Source organism: Colossoma macropomum, unplaced genomic scaffold, assembly GCF_904425465.1.
Source record: "Colossoma macropomum unplaced genomic scaffold, Colossoma_macropomum, whole genome shotgun sequence".
NCBI lineage: Eukaryota > Metazoa > Chordata > Actinopteri > Characiformes > Serrasalmidae > Colossoma > Colossoma macropomum.
The window spans coordinates 26,978,289-26,996,460 of NW_023494806.1; the positions used below are offsets into that span (position 1 = coordinate 26,978,289).

Sequence of the window (18,172 nt, forward strand, 5' to 3'; positions counted from 1 at the left end):
TTTGAGCAAAATGTTTTAGTCTGTCCACAGCACTGCTGAATTTTATTGTTACTTTTTATTGTTTTATTATTACAGTATTGCTATGCATCTTTTTTAAGACCTGCATTGAAAAGTAGCACTTACTATGCACCTTCAGTATGTGGCTAAGTAAATATGCAAGTAAAGTACATTCTGGATGAACAGCACATCTTCATGAGAAGAATATTACTGTAGTCTTTTCATCTTCAAACGAGCTGCACTGGAAAAGTGAGAATGTAATTTGATACGGTGTAGTCACAGCTCATTTCATACAAAATAATAGGGCCTGATAAACAAAGCCAATAATGAGAAAACCCAGGGGACTCATATTCATTCATTGTCCCTTGATTTTATCTGAATGGTCCAAATACTCTAATTGAACATGCTAGCATGCAGCATTATCAGAGTATGGTTGTATAACAACAGCTTTTACAGCTCTAAGCACCTGCTGTTGAGAGAGTGATTGGGCTATAGTATAGCGGCAGTGAACTTCAGACTATCAAACAAAACCTGCGCAGCGATACAAGAGCTGACGTAAGCCAAGTGTTGCTGTCTGATAGCGAATGATAAAGTCTTTCTGTATCTGTGCTGTACAAAAAGATATTTCCATATTTACGCTTAAAGTGACACTGACTTTATTGTTTATTTATATTACACATATAGAAAACACTATTCTAACATAAGTATTGGGACATGTAGGGGCAGTTGCACTGTCATTAGTTTAGCTGTGGTTTAGAGTTTCACCCAAATTTAAATCTAAATGAGTCTTGTGGACTCAGCAAACTCCATTGCTGTGTCCTCGAAAGCTGCAGTTTACAGCGCTAAACCCAAATGCTATGTCATTTCAAAATCACACATCAACCACTAGATGTCCGGTTTAACGGGGGATTATCTTAAATCTGCTGCAGACATGGTTTTACAGAGGTTTGAAACAAGATTATCGTAGCTGAAGCACATCTTCAGCTCTAATGTTTTTTTAATTTTCCATACATAATGACCCAGATACCTTCCATCATAAAGTTTCATTGACTTCTAGGCAAGTTTAATTTAATGCTATATTGCTTAAATAAAACACACACTGAGGTACCATACTCAATTAGAGGAAGCGTTAATCACTGCAGTCTTGAGTAGACTTTTCAGAATGTATTGTTCAGAAAAGCTAAAGATGATCTGTGTGTAGGGTATCCATATTGTTCACTCAGAAGGGAAACCCTGGCGCATCTCAGAGAGGTGTCAACAGGTTCCTCAAGTCGAGTCATTCCATCCACAGAACCACTGATCCAAAGTTGTTCAGTTTCATTTAAAAATGGTATGAACATATCTTTGGGTCAATGGCTTCTTGGTTTTAGTTGATGCTTTTTAAATTATGAAAGCCCTGTGCACAGTTAGGCCAGTGAGCAGACTTTGTGTAATTTCCATTGCTCTGTTAGGTTAGGCCTAAAATAAAATAGGCTCTTATTATATGCTGTAACTATAAATTAACTGAAAGAACGAAGGAAGACAATTTAAATTTTGATATTTGTATTTAAATGTTATATAATCAGGTTTAATTTAACAGCTGCGTGTTAAACCCCTGAAGTTACCGGTTTAGCCAAACCTGTGTTAAACTGAGACTAAACTGCTGCTAAAATATTGACAGAGCAATAGCCCCATGTAGTTCAGTGGTTTTATTGCAAAATATATTATCTTTGGGCTGTTTAAGGCATTGTGGAAGGCTATTCACTCCTACTTTAACGATTAACTGACTGAAAATATGTTTTATCAAGACTGTTTTAAATATTGTTACTGTCCAAAGAAAAACAAGTATCTTTAAAATGGCAAGTTTACAAGACAGGGCAAAAATGTTCTTTGTTTTTAATGTAGGTTAATGGGAAATAGTTTTATTCTAAACACTTTAAGAGCTGTTGTTTCATTCAGGATGAAGGTTTCACACAATGTAAAGGGCAGCTGGTGAGCTCAAACAATGTAGAAAAAGTCTACACTCTGAGTCTATGCCACCTTAAGTTGTCAAACTGTATAAACACTACAAAAAGTTACTTATGGAATTTTTGTAAGTGCTATGGTTGCAAAAATAGTCATTTCACTTATTAATAGTTAAGTACATAATACTCTGTGGTGAACTTTTATTGCCCTTTCTGTGTACATGCAAACGTGAAGACTATCCTGGTGCTGGCAAATGTGTTAGTGCACTACAAATGAAAGGAATTGACCATCTCCTTTCATTTGGGCATAAATTTTACCTCTGTTGCTTCAGCTAAAGACCAGCAAGGTGATAATGTGACAGTATGCTGTTTATGACATTGAGACTTCTGGCTAGCACACCCTTAAGATGCACGATGTAAGAGGCTTTGTGACCATTTTCTTGTGAGATTTTTTGATCATCTTCTCATTGTTTCTTTCTTCTCATTTATTATGCAGATATGTTAACACTCTTGTTATTTATATCACAATTAGGTAGAACCAATGGGTTTTGTACTCTTTTTTGGTTCTCTGTTGACCAATGAAATGGACCAACACCCTTTTTCAGAACTACTTAACTTCCTGTAATCCTTATTCTAGGTGGAGATCTCTGTTTTTTTTTTGCCAAGAGCTTCTCCCCAGCTAGGACTCTCAAATAAACATATTACTTCGGAGATTCAGTTGTGACTGTTGTGGTGTTTCTTGTGTTTATTACTGGTTTCTTGTGTTTATTAGAGGTTGCTACAACAGTGCATAGCAATAAAACAGCACCATTACCTTGTCACTCTTCAACATTTTACATCATATACTCTAAGTACCCTGGACTCTTGGCAAAAAGATTTCTTATATAGTACTGAAAAGGGGTTCTTTGACTCATAACAATAGTGGAACCCTTTTTCGTGCTATATAGAACTACTTTTAAATGATCTGCATGCCTAAATGTTTTTTGCATGGTGACTTTGTTCTTCAGATCAATGGAGAATGTGTTGTATATGGTTCTATATAGATACCAAAAGAAGAACCATATACATATGTTTTTTCTATTGTCATAAGATTTACATTTTAACAGTAGCAGGACCCTTTTTGGTGCTATATAGAACTGTTTCCTTAAAGGTTCTGTATAGAATCATATACAACACATTCTCCATCAATCTAAAGAACCAACAACACATTCAAAGAAGTTGGGACAGGGGCAACAAAAGACTAGTAAAGTTGTGTAATGCTTAAAAAAACACCTGGTGGTTGATTGGCAACAGATCAGTAACATCACTGGGTATAAAAAGAGCATCTCAGGGAGGCTGAAGCTTTTAGAAGTAAGGATGGGGAAGGGTTCAACACTCTTTGAAAGACTGCACAAGCAGTGTAACAATTCAGGCATAACTTTTCTCAATGTAAAATAGCTAAGATCTTGGGGATTTTCCATCTACAGTACATAATGTCATTAGAAGATTCAGAGAATCTGGAGAATTCTCTGTATGCAAGGGACAAGGCCGAAAACCAAGATCAGGCTGCACTGCATTAAAAACAGACACAATTCTGTAGTGGAAATCACTGCATGGGCAGTGAACACTTCAGGAATCCACCGTCTGTGAACACAGTTCATCACTGTATCCACAAATCCAAGTTAAAACTCTAGAATGGAAGGAAGAAACCAGAATCCAGAAACACCGCTGCCTTCTCTGGGCCCGAGCTCATATAAGACGAACTGGAAAAGTATCCTGAGGTTGGAAATCATGGACACCACATCCTCTGGTTAAAGACCACATGCCTTGTTATCAGTGCACAGTTTAAAAGCCAGCTTCCGTGATGGTATGGGGGGGCATTAGTTCTCATGGCATGGATGACTTGCACATCTGTGAATGCACCATTAATGCTGAATGATATATACAGGTTTTGGCAACATATGTTGTCATCCAGATAATGTCTTTTTCAGGGAAGGCCTTGCTTATTTCAGCAAGACAATGCTAAACCACATTCTGCATCTATTACAACAGTATGGCTCTATAGCAAGAGTTAGGGTGCTGAACTGGCCTGCTTGCAGTCCAGACCTGTCATTCATTGAAAACATTTGCCACATTATAAAACAAAAAAATTCAACAAATAAGACCCCAAACTGTTAAGCAGCTAAAATACATCAAGCAAGAACTACAAAAAATTCCACTTTCAAAACTACAGAAATTGGTCTCCTCAGTTTCCAAACAAGAAGAGGTGATGAAACACAGTGGTAAACATGCCCCAACTTTTTTGAAATGTGTTGCTGGCATCAAATTCAAAATGACCCTATATTTTTCAAAAAACAATCAATTTTCTCAGTTTAAAATTTGATATGTTGTCTTTGTACTATATTCAATAAAATATATAAATATAGTAAATGATTTGCACATCATTGCATTCTGTTTTTCATTTACATTTTGCACAGCATCGCAACTTTTTTGGAAATGGGGTATTTGCTAGTACATGCTCACTTTTTTTTGGACTGCATTGCAGGCATCAATTTTAGAATGAGCAAGTATTTACAAAAACATTTGATCACCGTAGTGATCAGCTCCGCTATATATGCTGTGCTAACCGATGATTTGTCAGGCACTGATTAAGGGACTAATTAACTGGTTGGTTTTGTTCTGTTTCATTCATATTCATTCTTGTTGGAAAATATTTCCTTTGCCAGGCTAACAATTGCCCTGAAAGCAGCGGGTTCATTCGCTAACTATGAGCCTGCTAATGCTATTATTAAAACAGCTAGACGGCTACCCCTACTGAAAAAAGACCATTATAACCATTAGGATTAAAACGTGGTGGTTTTTCTTTTTAATGGAAATTGACTTAGAGGCTACTAGTGTCTACTACTACTGTAGGACACCTTAAGATCCCATAAGGAAACTGTTTAATGCATCTGGAATCAGTCTCAGAACAGCTATTAAACCATTTTACACTGGGTTAAACCTTTACACTGTGATATCAACCCATCAAGAAAACTCAAAATACCATTACTGACTATTGCACACCACCAGGAAGCAACAAAAACTTTTCATGGTTTCTATGATTTTTTCAGCAGGGACTGACTAGAAGATGACATATCACATCTTTTAGCCATTAACTAACTAAAGTTACTTTTGTTACCTAAATCCAGGTTCTCTGGCGGTATGCTTGGAGCTAGGAATGGTATTGGCAGTTTTTCCAGTATTTGTTTTGGACTTCAAGGTTTGAAAGACATGCAGATAAGCAGATTATTAACTCAGCTGACTGGGCCAGTCCAAAGTAGCTCAAACCACTGAGGTTTTTCTCTTCATATCAAATTTTTATGCAGTCAAAAGAGCAAAAGAAGAGATGGCACCCCTACACCTGTGAAGAAGGACTGTGTCCTGTGTGAACATCACATCTTCATGAATTTGCAGTGGCCCTAAATCCTTACGCTCTGCAAGCTGTTCATGGCACTTACTGGTGTTACATCTGATTCAGTTCCCTCTCAAATTCACATTCCCCTTCATAAATAGACCCCTCGGGCGCGCAAACTCACTGAACAGAAACCAACGGGAAGCAGCACTGGAACTACGGAAAGCAAGAAAAAGTCTGACAAAGGCTGTACGGATGAAAAGTTGACAGTCAGTAACAATGGCCATTTAACGTTAACGTTTCCTGAACTGTTTCGCTTTCCATAGTTCCAGTGTTGCTTGCTGTTGATGTCTGTTCAGTGAGTGAGTTGTGGAGGGAAACGTGAATTGGATGCAAGACCGACAGCTTTATGGAGACTCACAAGAATCTTCACTTAATCGGTCCAACATCTTTGTTCTTTATTACAAACTAAGCTTAGATTATTTGAATTATTTACAGTTGTTACAGACATCTGGCATATTGGTGCTGGGGGGTATTTAGCTCCGCGCGTGAGTGTGGTTATCTCCTTGCTCTAGGCTCATATGCTTTCATATTTATGAGCACAGCATGAGTAGGGTGTCATCGGGGGGGGCGGTAATGTTGTTTGACTGATTTGCACACTGTGACATGTCATGGTACTTTGGTACAAAAACGCATCATCTGCGCCTATAGCAGAGTTGAACCAGAGGGGTGCTGCAGAGGCGGAACTGACCGTGATAAAAATGACATTTTTACAGTTTGGAAGGATGCATTTACATTTTAAGCAAGACTGGTATATTTTATTATTACAGTGGAGTGCATTTCAGCTGTTAATGAAAAAAGGTCTTAGGGTGTAGTAAAGACTGTTAATCAAGACAAATCTCTAAGTAGTGTAGGTATGAGCAGCTTTAGTCAATGTGGCAAAAACATTTTGGAATGTCTCTGTTTCAGTTTACTCCCATCTAACAACTCAAGGGCTCTCTCTGCTTTTCTGCCAGCTTCTTTCAGAGTCTCCAGGCCATCCTTTTAACCTGCCTCCAGTCTTTCTAGTCCATGGGCTCCATCATCAGCCTCATGTTTTTACTCTTGTTTGTGTTTGCTGTTATGTTCCGGGAGATGTTTAGTGAGTCAGACCTGGAATGTCATCCTCCATTAAATCCTTACACTGGATGACAGGTCCCTGATCTATATGACCAGCAGAGACAACGGTAAGGGGTCATGTCTTTTTAGACTTCAACATGTCATGTGAAAAGCAAACTCATTAAAGTCATTAATTTCACTGAAAATTGTAAATTTATCAAATATGAGCTCACAAAGATTTGATTTGATTGTGATTCAATAAATCTTGAATGTTATGATGGTTCAATTACATTATTTTGGCAAGATTCAGAATTTTTAAAAAGAAATACACTGAACATACAAATGTGACTGGAGGAACTATTTATTATTAAGTAGTCAAATATCATTCACAGCATTTGGCAGATGCTCTTATCCAGAGCGATTTACAATTTGATCATTTTACACAGGTAGGTGAAGGTAGTGTTAGGAGTCTTGTCCAAGGGCCCTTACTGGTATTGTGTAGGGCACTTACCCAGGCGGGGAATTGAACCGCACTCGACAGCATAGAAGGAAGAAGTGTTACCCACTACACCATACCAACCACATATAGATAAAAAATACCATGCACTAATTAATTTTTAGGGGAGCGGTGAGGGGAGCTACTTCAGCCAAAAGTCGAACTCATACTTAATCAATTGTTATTATTATTTGTTCTCTTTGTAATTTGTTCTAATATTGCAAAGTCAGCATTAAGATGCATAGTTCTATCTGAGATAGATGCATAGTGATCTTGTTTAAGGATTTTGAGTAGCTGAGTTTTTACCTTTACTACTAATTTGAATAAAAACAACCAACAGGAGCACCTCATATCATTTTCTTCCTTGCTCTTTACCTCGTGGGTGAGTTTTTCACTTTATTCAAGTGAGTTACCTTGAATAACCTAACAGTTTTAAATCAGTTTTCATTTTGTGAACCACATGCACAGTACATGCTGATGTCTGTAACGTTCTCACAGTCTTTGAATTGTGTAACAGAAGTACATCAAGGCAGCTGGACGTGTGCTTTAATCTTAAAGGCATTTTGCCACTCATCCCACCTCTCAGTTGAACTGAAGACCCTCATATGGGCAGCAAACTGTCTTCAAGTTTACATCACAAGTCTGATTGCATTGATCTATCACTAGGCAGTGCATGCTAACTTCATCTAATTTAATCACTTGTTCTTAACTTTCTGTCTTCACAGTCTCTTCATTGCAGTGTTAGTGGATAACGTCCAGCGGAGCATCAACAAAAAGAGGGCTTTTAAGAGTCAACAGGTACACAGAGTTAAGACACCTGCAAATGAGAATAATGATACATGTGTAATGTTTCTGTGTTCTATGGTAGGATATATGGAACATATATGTTAGAAGGTAAATGTGTAACAGAACACTTAAAAATATATAACATCTCCATATTCTTGAGTTTTTTGATGGTAAATGATGTATTTTTGATATTCATGCAGTCTTTTTGAAATGATAAAAATCATCTATTTGGACTAAACAGCATCTATTATAGGTAGGGAGTTATGCAAACTTCAGTGTAACAAATGCTAAGTAGATCCAAAATGTTTATTCAATCAGAATTAGTTAAAAGAATCGTTTCTTTCTTACTGAGATTTGGTTTTGTCTAAATGAACACAAGGAAGAATTGTATGCAGTCATATTTCTTTTGTTCCAGTCACATGCATTCATACTGCAGTGAATACTTTATAAGGTTAAATTGTATTCTAAGCCTTCACTAATAACTTGGAAAAAGTCTTTTTGCGAGTGTCCACTTTGATCCATGTCATGGTTTCAGTTTTGTATCCCTCCAACAGCAAGCATTTGCTCATATAACCATCTCCAATGTGTATAGCTCTTTGGAATCTGTTAACAAATGTAGCTCTTTATGGATCCCAGTGTAACAAAAAGTGAGAACAATCTATCAAGCAAAGCCTTCAAAGCAGATAATTAATGTACTTCTTAATTTATACGCCTTCCAGTTTTGTTCTAACCTTCAATACAGCAGTGTCTGTAGCAAACCTCAAGTTTTTGATCTTTTAAATGGCCTCTTCTTCAATTTATATGTCCTGAATTTGTTGTTTGGATCTCTCTCACTTCAGCAGTACTGGAGATGAGTCAGACTGAGAAAGAGGAGGAACTCAAGGAGGATACAAGGAGGATCTCAGATATGCTTTCTAAGGAGAACAAACACAGCAAGAGGTGAGACAGGCTGCTTTAGAAATACTCATATTTGGCTACATCAAGCATGTCGATGTAGGATCAGTATAGAATCATAATAGGAATATGATTAAAAATTCTCAAAAGGCTTTTATTGTTCATGTTTATGGGAAGATAGAACTGATAACAAGGTATCTGCAATTAATGGCCGACATGGACCAGCACATGCAGAAGTATAGATCACAAACTTGTTTGCTGGACAAACTTGTGGAAACCTTCTTTAAGGTGAGTTGCTTTTCCATATACATTTTTCTATTAAGATACGCGCGACTACCAAAAAGACTTGCGCTGGTGTTAAACATTGTTAAAATTCTTTAACATTCAGAATTCAGTATCCAGCTTTAATAAGCAAATCTTTGCAAAAACATTATCCAGCTATATATGAATATAAAGAGCAAAAAATGCCTGTAAGGCACTATAAACAAATATATATCCCTAGTAATATTTGTGTTAAATGAATGAGCTGAGCTGTGTAAATGCCAGCAAGCCAGCAAAGCATCAAATGAGAACTGCACATGTAAATACACATCAAAATTGTATTTGTCTTTACCGGTCATCAAAAAGTTACTGACACAGTTATTGTTGTTTCAGGACCGGGATCAGGAGACTCAAAATGACAGTGATGAGTAACATCAGACGTGTAGACCTCCAGCATCCACCAACCCGTTCCAGTTCAGAGCAGTATCCACCAAGTAGCGCACACACAAGCAAGCACGCCTCCATCACCAATAAAGCCTGAAAGCAGAATACAGCTATGTGATTAATGCATGACAGTGTGTAGTAGCATGTTCCTGTTTATACTAAATGCACTAGACTTCAGTAAACACATCCACGTATGCAGACATTAGTAAACAGGTTGGAATTTGTGGTCGAAAATGCACATTTAATTGCCTCAATCAACTCTGGCTTTCCTGAAATTGACCCTCATTTCTTTGGTCTTGTTGACGTTCAGAGAGAAGTTGTTATCTTAGCACCACAGGGTCAGCTCTCTCATCATTACCACTTATTAAAGTAATTACTCTGGTGTCACCTGTGAATGGAATGACAAACACAGTCATGTCAGAATAGGCTGCTTAGTGGAAGGTTAAGATAGCAGTGATGAGGTGTGTCAGTCCTAAGTACTAATGTGGATGACAGTGCAGTATCTCTCCTCACAGTCTGGAGCTGCTATTCAACAGAACAAATAACCAAGTGCAGATGGAATTAGTGAGCCCCCAACACTGAGTTTAGACACTAGTTTAGATATTACAATTATATTAAAGACTGAGCTATAATAAAAAATATAGTGGCTGGAGTGCGTAACGTATTATTTTTTGTTTGTTGTTTTTACAAGAAATCCTTTGTACTTTTTACACTTTTCATGTTGTTATTTTATGAGGTCAAACTGTGAAAGATTATTATTAAAATGTTATTAGAAGCCTTTAGCTAACAATATTACTATAAAAATTACATAGATGTTATAAAAGAGTTCCCTTCATTTCCAAGATGATGAATAACCTCCAAGAAAAATGTAGGATGTGGGTCCTTTAGTGTCTACAGAGAGTTGTGAAGACAGCAGGAAAAATGATTGGCCCAAATCGGTATCAGAATGTGCAACTGGTTTGTATGAGCATGTGAACTACACTGTCTCTGTACTGTGTTAAACAGTGATGGTTTGCAGATTTTTAAATTGCAGGATCGCTTTTTTTTTTATTAAAGTCTACATTATCAAAAACATCTCAAGCTGTAAGAGGAGAAATTTAACGCAATAATACAGAGTTGTGAAACGCCTGTAGAGCTAGACCAATCAGATGCAACCAAACCTCCATGTGTTGTGACATCCCCACCACAACTCACTGGCTTTCTGGCACACCACATCAAGGGGTCAAGCCTCAAGCCAGAAGAAGTGGATATTCTTGGTAAAAAAACAAACAGGTCTGGACCTCAATTTATAGAAGACAATCGCAATTTAAATCAGAATCGCAACATTAGTCAGAAATATTGTCCCCAAATCGTTCAGCCCTTGTTTGCAGTATATAGTGTGTAAAATCTCTACTTTAAGGTGTCAATGTAAGACCAAAAATATTTTACTTCAAAAAAATTTGCCATTTTAATTTAAAGTAACCAGACTGCCTTACAATTTTGAATTAAATGAACTTCTGCCATTAAGTATAAAGGATGTATTACATTCTGTTAATTTCGTATTGGAAGTTCAGTTCAAAATGTAAGGCAGTCAGTTGATTTAAGTTAAAACATGATTTTTACAGTATTGAATGGACGAGTATCTGAACAACCGCTACATAAAATCAAAGATCATGGTAAAACCATGAATCCTCTCTGAATTCTTCGCTTTGCTGTTACCCCATCAGAGCACTGAAGGCGGGGCTTTACTGAATACGGGTGGGATTTAAAATAACGACCGTTGCGTCTGTTTCCGTGATCTTATGGTTCCAGTGTAAAGCCGCTTCGGGCCAGGTGGTGGCGCTAATTCTGTAACTATAACTATCTCCAACTGCACTACAGCGGAGAAGCAGAAGGTTGTGTTGTGCTCAGCAGTCCCCGCCTCCGCGCTCATACAGTGTTGCTGGAGGAACAGAAATAAGAGCTGAACTGTTGAAGGTAGGAAGCTGCCCGACACCTTAACACTCACTGTTCTTCACTCACTCTGAGACAAACAGCTGGAGACACATTTGAGTTTTGAAAATAAGATTTGATGGGTTTAAAGTAGATTAGCCAACACAGAAGCAGCTGAGTGATGTGAGCTGATGTCCCAGAGTTTTTTCTAGTAGGGTTTCGCAAACAAAGAGCAGTTGCTGATTTGTTTATGATTCATACTATATATGTACAAGATGTGACAACCTTGTTGAGACAACGTAAACAGCACCACCCTTTGACAACGTTGTAGCAAGGTTATGAGAAAGTAGACAACGTTGGACATGTAGCTGTAATTAAGTAGAAATACTGACTGATATGTGCTGATATTATCCAAAGCGGGAATACTTGTGTAGTTTAGAAAACCACAGTTTGTTCTAGAGCAATATGAAGTACTTCCTGAGAGCTGTTAATGTCTGGGTGGGGGTTACTGGTCAATGGCTGGTAGATTAAGAGCTAATAGGTATGTCTATGGTGGGTGTTTAAGGTCTGTTCAGAGGGGGGTGTAGTGTGTGAGAGCTGTTTAAGAGCTTGATGGTCTAGTTCAGATGTTCCCAATCCCAGCCCTGGAGAACAACACACTTTTTACACATATTTTTGTGTATTCACTACTTTTACACACATGACCCAGTATGTGATCAGTTAAATGAGGTGTGTGAGATACAAGAAAGCATAAAACTGTGTATAGTGTGCCTCCTTGTCAATGGTACTTTCACACATATGCAAGTCACCCATGCTGTGGTCACTGATGCACCCACATACCATGATAGATGTTGGCTTTTGTACTTTTTGCTAAGTCTGGATGATGATGGATGGTGAACGATGAAAAATGCAAGTTGAGTTCTCCATGCCAAAAAAGAAAGGATTCTCGACTCAACTTGCATTTTTCCGAAAAAACAAGCTGAAATGTTGACTCATCTGACCACAGCACACATTTCCACTGTCTTTGAGACCATCTGAGATGAGTTCGGGCCCAGAAAACTTGGTGGCCTTTCTGCATAGAATTGATGTGTGGCTTTCTCCTTGCATAATAGAGTTTCAAGTTGCAGTTCTTGATGCAGCGGCGGACTGTGTTAAGTGACCATGGTTTTCTGAAGTGCTTCTGAACCCATGTGGCTATATTTAATACAGTAGCATAACGGTTTCTAATGCAGTGCTGTCTGAGGGCTCAACGGTCATGCACATTCAACAGTGGACTGAGATTTCTCCAGATTCCCTGATTCTTTTCACAACGTCATGTACAGTAGATGGTGAAATGCAAGAAATGCTCTTTTTGAACTGCTTGACAGTTCTCTCACAACATTTGGTAGTCAGCCATGACCCATCTTTGCTTACAAAGACTGAGCCTTTGGTGGAAACTACTTTTATATTCTTTTATACTTTTATATATCATAATACCCTCACCTGTTACCAGTTTACCTGCTTATTGTGGAATGATTCAAAATGGTATAACTTCACTATTCTATAAACTTCACACTCTTATTTTGCCTCTCTCCCAACTATTTGAGAGTTATGCAGAAATTTTACATTTACAAAATACAGTAAGGTTGGTCAGCCAAAACTTTAAAAGTCATTTTTTCTACTTTTGTCAGTTAAATAAAGGTTCAAGAGAATTAACAAATCATACATTCTTATTTTTTTTGCATTTTACAAAATGTCCAAACTTTTCTGGAAATGGGATTTGTACATTTTATTAAAATTTATTTGGCTATTTAAATTTGATTGATATTTACATATGCATATTTTCTGAATACTATCCAGTTTCTTTAACATATCTTTGTTTATGCTAATGAATACATGCTTTTTGCATATTTATAAGATCAAAGTAAAATGACATTATTACTATTACTTGTGTTCAATTTAAGTGGCTATATGCACTAAAAGTACATTTAAGTAACAAAAACTAATCTTAATACTTTTCACTCACTGTATTTACTGCTGTGCATCAACATTAGAAATATTCTCTTTCTGCAGAATCTGTGTTTGTTGTTGTTGCTGTTTTTCTGTCTCTGTCCTCTTTGTGCCTCTGCCTCACTGCCACTTTATCACTGCAGTAACCCTCAGCATTTCTGAAATTAAATGTTTAAAATGTCCTTTCGTCGCATTACTGTACTCGGTAGTTAGCTTCGTCAACTGCGGATTAGCTGGCTAACTAACATATCTATTTGGCTAAATATGGAATCAAATAAGGGTCTTTAATATTTTGAGCTGTGAACTCATGTTCAAACTATTTCAATTTGTGATTCTGCAACATCATTGGTTGTGCTCGAAGCAGCATGCTGATTGGCTCGTAAGCTCAGGCATAAAAAGAGGGTCAAAATTCATGCTTGTATTTCATAGCTTGTAGCTTGTAACTCCAGTGTCGCACACAAAGGTAGTAAATTTGTGTGTCCATATCCCATATAAAAATAATCCTGCACATTTTTTATTACACATACACAGATAATTGTGTATCAACAAAACCTTTTACATGTGTAAATTATATCTAGGTTTACAAACTTTTCACATGCACAACATTTTTGTACATCTGCAGCTACATGTGTATGCATTTTTTTTTAAACGCACACAAAGAGTGATATAAAACTGCAGGATGTGAAATTTCAAAATTTCACAAACTCAAAATATCAATGAACCTTATTGGATCCCATGGCTAACTAACATCAGCTAGATAACCAAGGTAGCTTACGTAGCTTTGATATTTAAATTTGTAGCAACTGATAATCTCCAAAGAGTACCACATTGGCTGATCAACTAATTGTACAACTCCGCTTTTTGGTTAAATAGGTCTTTGATTTGTGAAGATGATAAATGAGCTAGTTGGCTAATAACTGTCTCACTTTAACTAACATTAGCAATTGCTGCTAAATAATTGCTTAGAACTTATTAACTGATGCGGTCTGATACTGCGCTCATTTACTCATACTCATAAAAACTCACTGATACCAACATTTCGTTACTCGCAGCTACTGAGTGATTTAAGCCGAGTGTGCACTGCGGTACTAATAAACAAATGCAGTGAAGGAGGCTCTGCTCACACAGTGAAGATTTACTGACTCTGTGACAGTCGGACACATATAGACATATAGGCGACATGCAACACAGAGGCGAAAAAAGTGGACATTTACTCTGTTTGACTGAATAGAATTGCAAGGTATAAACATTAATATGGTGATTTTTTTTTTGTATAATAGGCACTAGACAGATTGTAGTGTACTACCATCTGAATCACTGTCTGGTTTTATCTTCAGAGCTCAGTGTTAGCTGCGCTGCTCAGTTTCTCAGCGTGTTTGCTCAGTACTCGTACTTGTTCATAGACAGAGCTGTCTATAGAGGCTGCATTTCATGTAGCATGAACCGAACATTTTCGTACTGTGTGAGTATATAAATCATAGGCTTTGTCCATTCAGTGTGAGTCAACAAAGAATAAGATTTCTAAAATTGTGTTGTGTGTGTCTGGCTTTAGAAGACATTCAGCTACAGCTAAACCAATCAAACAAAAGCCACAGAAAAGGCATAAAACTCAAAACATGAGCTTCTTGGATGAATTAGCCTTAAACCAGCTTTTCTCCACTGCAGCACTACTCTATCTAAAGTAAATAATGTAGCCTAGACAATTAATGCACTTCATTTAAGGTACTTTGCACTCATTTGCAGTAATAAATACTTAATTATAAGTAGGTAATTCATTATAGTATCGGACTCTGTATCGGCGAGTGCTACAAATAATGTACTTGTACTCATACTTGGTCTAAAAAAAATGGTATCCCTAATTTACCTTTACTACTATGATTTCTTACTAAATTGTTCAAAAATGCTCATTTAACCTGGCTTCATAGCCAAGCTGCTAATTCCTGTAAACAGCTTAATGCTAAGCTTGTGGACTAATTATTTTGATTTTTGTTATCCTACAGTCATCAACTGCATGGATTGGATGCCGAATTAGTAAGGGATTATCAAGAAGCAACTTTTTAATAATACAGACTTTATAACGCATGTTGTACAAATTTACAAAAGTGCAAAAGTCTTGGCTACTTCTGGTCAAATTTTGTTGATTCTATAAATGAAAGATTAATACATTATTTGCATGAAATAAACTAAAATATGACATTTCTACAATTTTAAATGCAAGATCACCATTTATTTGCTAAATTCAATAGATTGAAATAATAAAATATGGTGTTTGCAAAAGTTTAGACAGATTCTCAGTCAGTCAATGGTGATTGGATCCACATAGTTCAATTTTTGTTTCATTAGACACAGCACATAGACTGCAAATTCCAAAATGCCTGTGGTTTATCTTTTGCTTGTAAACTTCAGACATTGAAATTTGAGATGAGATCAGAGTTAAGATTACCTTCTGATAATCTGTCCACGTAGATGATGGACAGCACAAACACTGCACCGTAGGGCCGTAGGGCCAGTGCATCACTGATCCCGTGCCAGCAGAACCTTCTTGGAGGTCTTTGGCAGTGAGGAACGGGGGTTTGCTTTGCATACCTGATCTACAAGCAGTTTTAAGAGACATGTCTTGGTCTTTTCATGAGCCCATGGCTGTGAAGTGTAAGCACCCTAAGAAGTTTGAAGGGTCAAAACATTTTATAAAGGATAAAACATTTTAAGTTTGGAACCACTTTGTTAACCACAGGATGTGATTCTAGAAAGTCCCATTGTTTTTTGCCATACAGAAATCCAGCTTAGACACAGAGCTTTTGATATGGACATGACAGCTTCTATGGAATGATGGTACAACTGTATTCGTTTATGTGTCTGTTTGAAGAGTTTTGGTGATTAGGTGATTGGCTTCTCCACATCAGATGGAAGTTTATACTTTAGACTTTTGCCAGTTGATGTAAGAAGGGCATTCAAGATTTAGACCAGACTATTTTTGCTGCATTGCACTTTGAGTTTATATTGTCTTTTATCTTTTCTACTTACAGAAATGAATGACGTCCAGTTTCAATTCTTCTCCTGCTCCTAGGATCCACTTTCCTACACTGCTCGAACATACTTCTGTAAACACATCAGGACATTCCATATGGCCTCCAGAAGAAGCTGTATTCAGCAAACATCATCTGGTATCCTCCACACAAACACATCTCACAGACAGACAAAGAAACGAAGCAAGAAGAGAACTCACAACTGCTCAGAGTGTGGAAGGAGTTTTGATCGACAGAGTAATCTCAAAATACACCAGCGCATTCACGCAGGAGTTAAACCGTATTACTGCTCAGAGTGTGGGAAGAGTTTTACTGTACAAAGTTCTCTCAAACAACATCAGCGCATCCACACAGGAGAGAAGCCTTATCACTGCTCAGGGTGTGGGAAGAGTTTTAATCAACAGATTCATCTCCAACGACATGAGCGCATCCACACAGGAGAGAAGCCGTATTACTGCTCAGAGTGTGGGAAGAGTTTTAATCAACAGATTCATCTCCAACGACACCAGCGCATCCACACAGGAGAGAAGCCGTATCACTGCTCAGAGTGTGGGAAGAGCTTTACTCAGCAGAGTTCTCTCCAGCAGCACCAGCGCATCCATACAGGAGAGAAGCCGTATTACTGCTCAGAGTGTGGGAAGAGTTTTACTGTACAGAGTCATCTCCTACAACACCAGCGCATTCACACAGGAGTGAAGCCGTATCACTGCTCAGAATGTGGGAAGAGCTTTACTGTACAGAGTACTCTCCTAAAACACCAGCGCATTCACACAGGAGAGAAGCCGTATCACTGCTCAGAATGTGGGAAGAGCTTCAGGCATTCAAATACTGTGAAGTCACACAAGTGCACTATGAGCAGTGGTGGACATGGGCAGTAATGAGTGTAACCATAACACCATGTAAGGAGTCTGGACAAGACTAGAGGGGAAAACCGTGTTTTGTTGTTTCACCCTGTGTCTAAAGTACGTGCATAAAATGAAACAAAATTTCCTGTGCTGAAGTCAAGCCTACAGTATATTGTATTATGATAAGTTTATTTCTTTCACAATTAGGGTATTCTTTCATTGATTCATGAATGCATATGTGTGTTAATTACTTTTACAGCTGTCCTGGTGTAGGGCTTAAAAAAGCTGGTCTGTGAGGAGGAGTTGCTCTACCCCCACCCCAAATGGACAGAATTTACTTTTCTGCGACCTGGGTTGTATCCAGACACACTGAAAGTTAGTGCTTTCTACTGATCCTCCTCCTCTCCTCCTTGATCTGAAAATTGACTTCTTACTAGATGTCTGAATACCAGGGGAGATGGGAGAAGCCATTCAAAACACCTGCTGAAGCCGATTTGCATCAGGGGAAAGATTGCCAGGATGCCTTTTATAGATTTTAAGGTGGCATTACTACACGCACAGCCAGACAGGAGAGACAAACATGGCGCAAATCAACTGTATTTTAAATTCTGTTTTGTTTGTGTTTATATTTTCTTTTTGTCATGTATGTTGTACTTTGTGCAATCAGAAAGAATGATTTTGCTCAGTAGGTATTTCAGTTAAGTTCAATTAAATATAACATTCATTTTAATTGAAACTTACAAAACTTTCCCCCACTTTCTACTTGATCGCTAACCTCTGTCAGGTCTCCTCCTCCAATCCTGTCAGTTTCCTTCAGCTTCTTTCTCTCTCTCTCTTCCTGTGTTCAGTAATACATTAATTTTATTAAACTCTTGATGTCAATGTCAAAGATTGACATTTTCACAAAAAGCTGAAGTCGCTTCTTGTTTTAATTTTCTCTTTCCACTTTAAATGGTGGCAGCAGTTACATTCTGCCAACTTAGAACAGGAAATTTCAAACAAGAACCTGGTGAATAGGAAGCCAATTCAGACTCGTCCTTTTCACTGACATTAACTTACCGTAAAAACAATAGATGGGAAATACTGCAGTAGTGCTGTTGCTGTTTCCAAAT

The 18,172-nt window shown here is 37.6% G+C and overlaps 1 protein-coding gene across 4 annotated transcripts; it reads left to right on the top strand.

The window, feature by feature from the left end:
* The first annotated feature begins 6,205 nt into the window (after positions 1-6,205).
* On the top strand, positions 6,206-18,172 carry LOC118827263 (gastrula zinc finger protein XlCGF7.1-like). Of its 4 annotated transcripts, XR_005008854.1 has the most exons (7): positions 6,206-6,536; positions 7,630-7,702; positions 8,530-8,629; positions 8,762-8,872; positions 9,239-11,245; positions 16,216-17,177; positions 17,320-18,172. XR_005008854.1 is itself a non-coding variant. In XM_036598553.1 (6 exons), exon 6 carries the CDS (start codon positions 16,314-16,316, stop codon positions 17,091-17,093), a length of 780 nt encoding a protein of 259 aa, XP_036454446.1. In that variant the 5' UTR covers positions 6,207-6,536; positions 7,630-7,702; positions 8,530-8,629; positions 8,762-8,872; positions 9,239-11,245; positions 16,216-16,313; the 3' UTR covers positions 17,094-18,172. The 4 variants fall into 4 exon arrangements, 3 of the variants coding, with proteins under 3 accessions (XP_036454446.1, XP_036454449.1, XP_036454448.1); XM_036598553.1 differs by having other exon boundaries at positions 6,207-6,536; positions 16,216-18,172; XM_036598556.1 differs by having other exon boundaries at positions 6,207-6,536; positions 8,766-8,872; positions 16,216-18,172.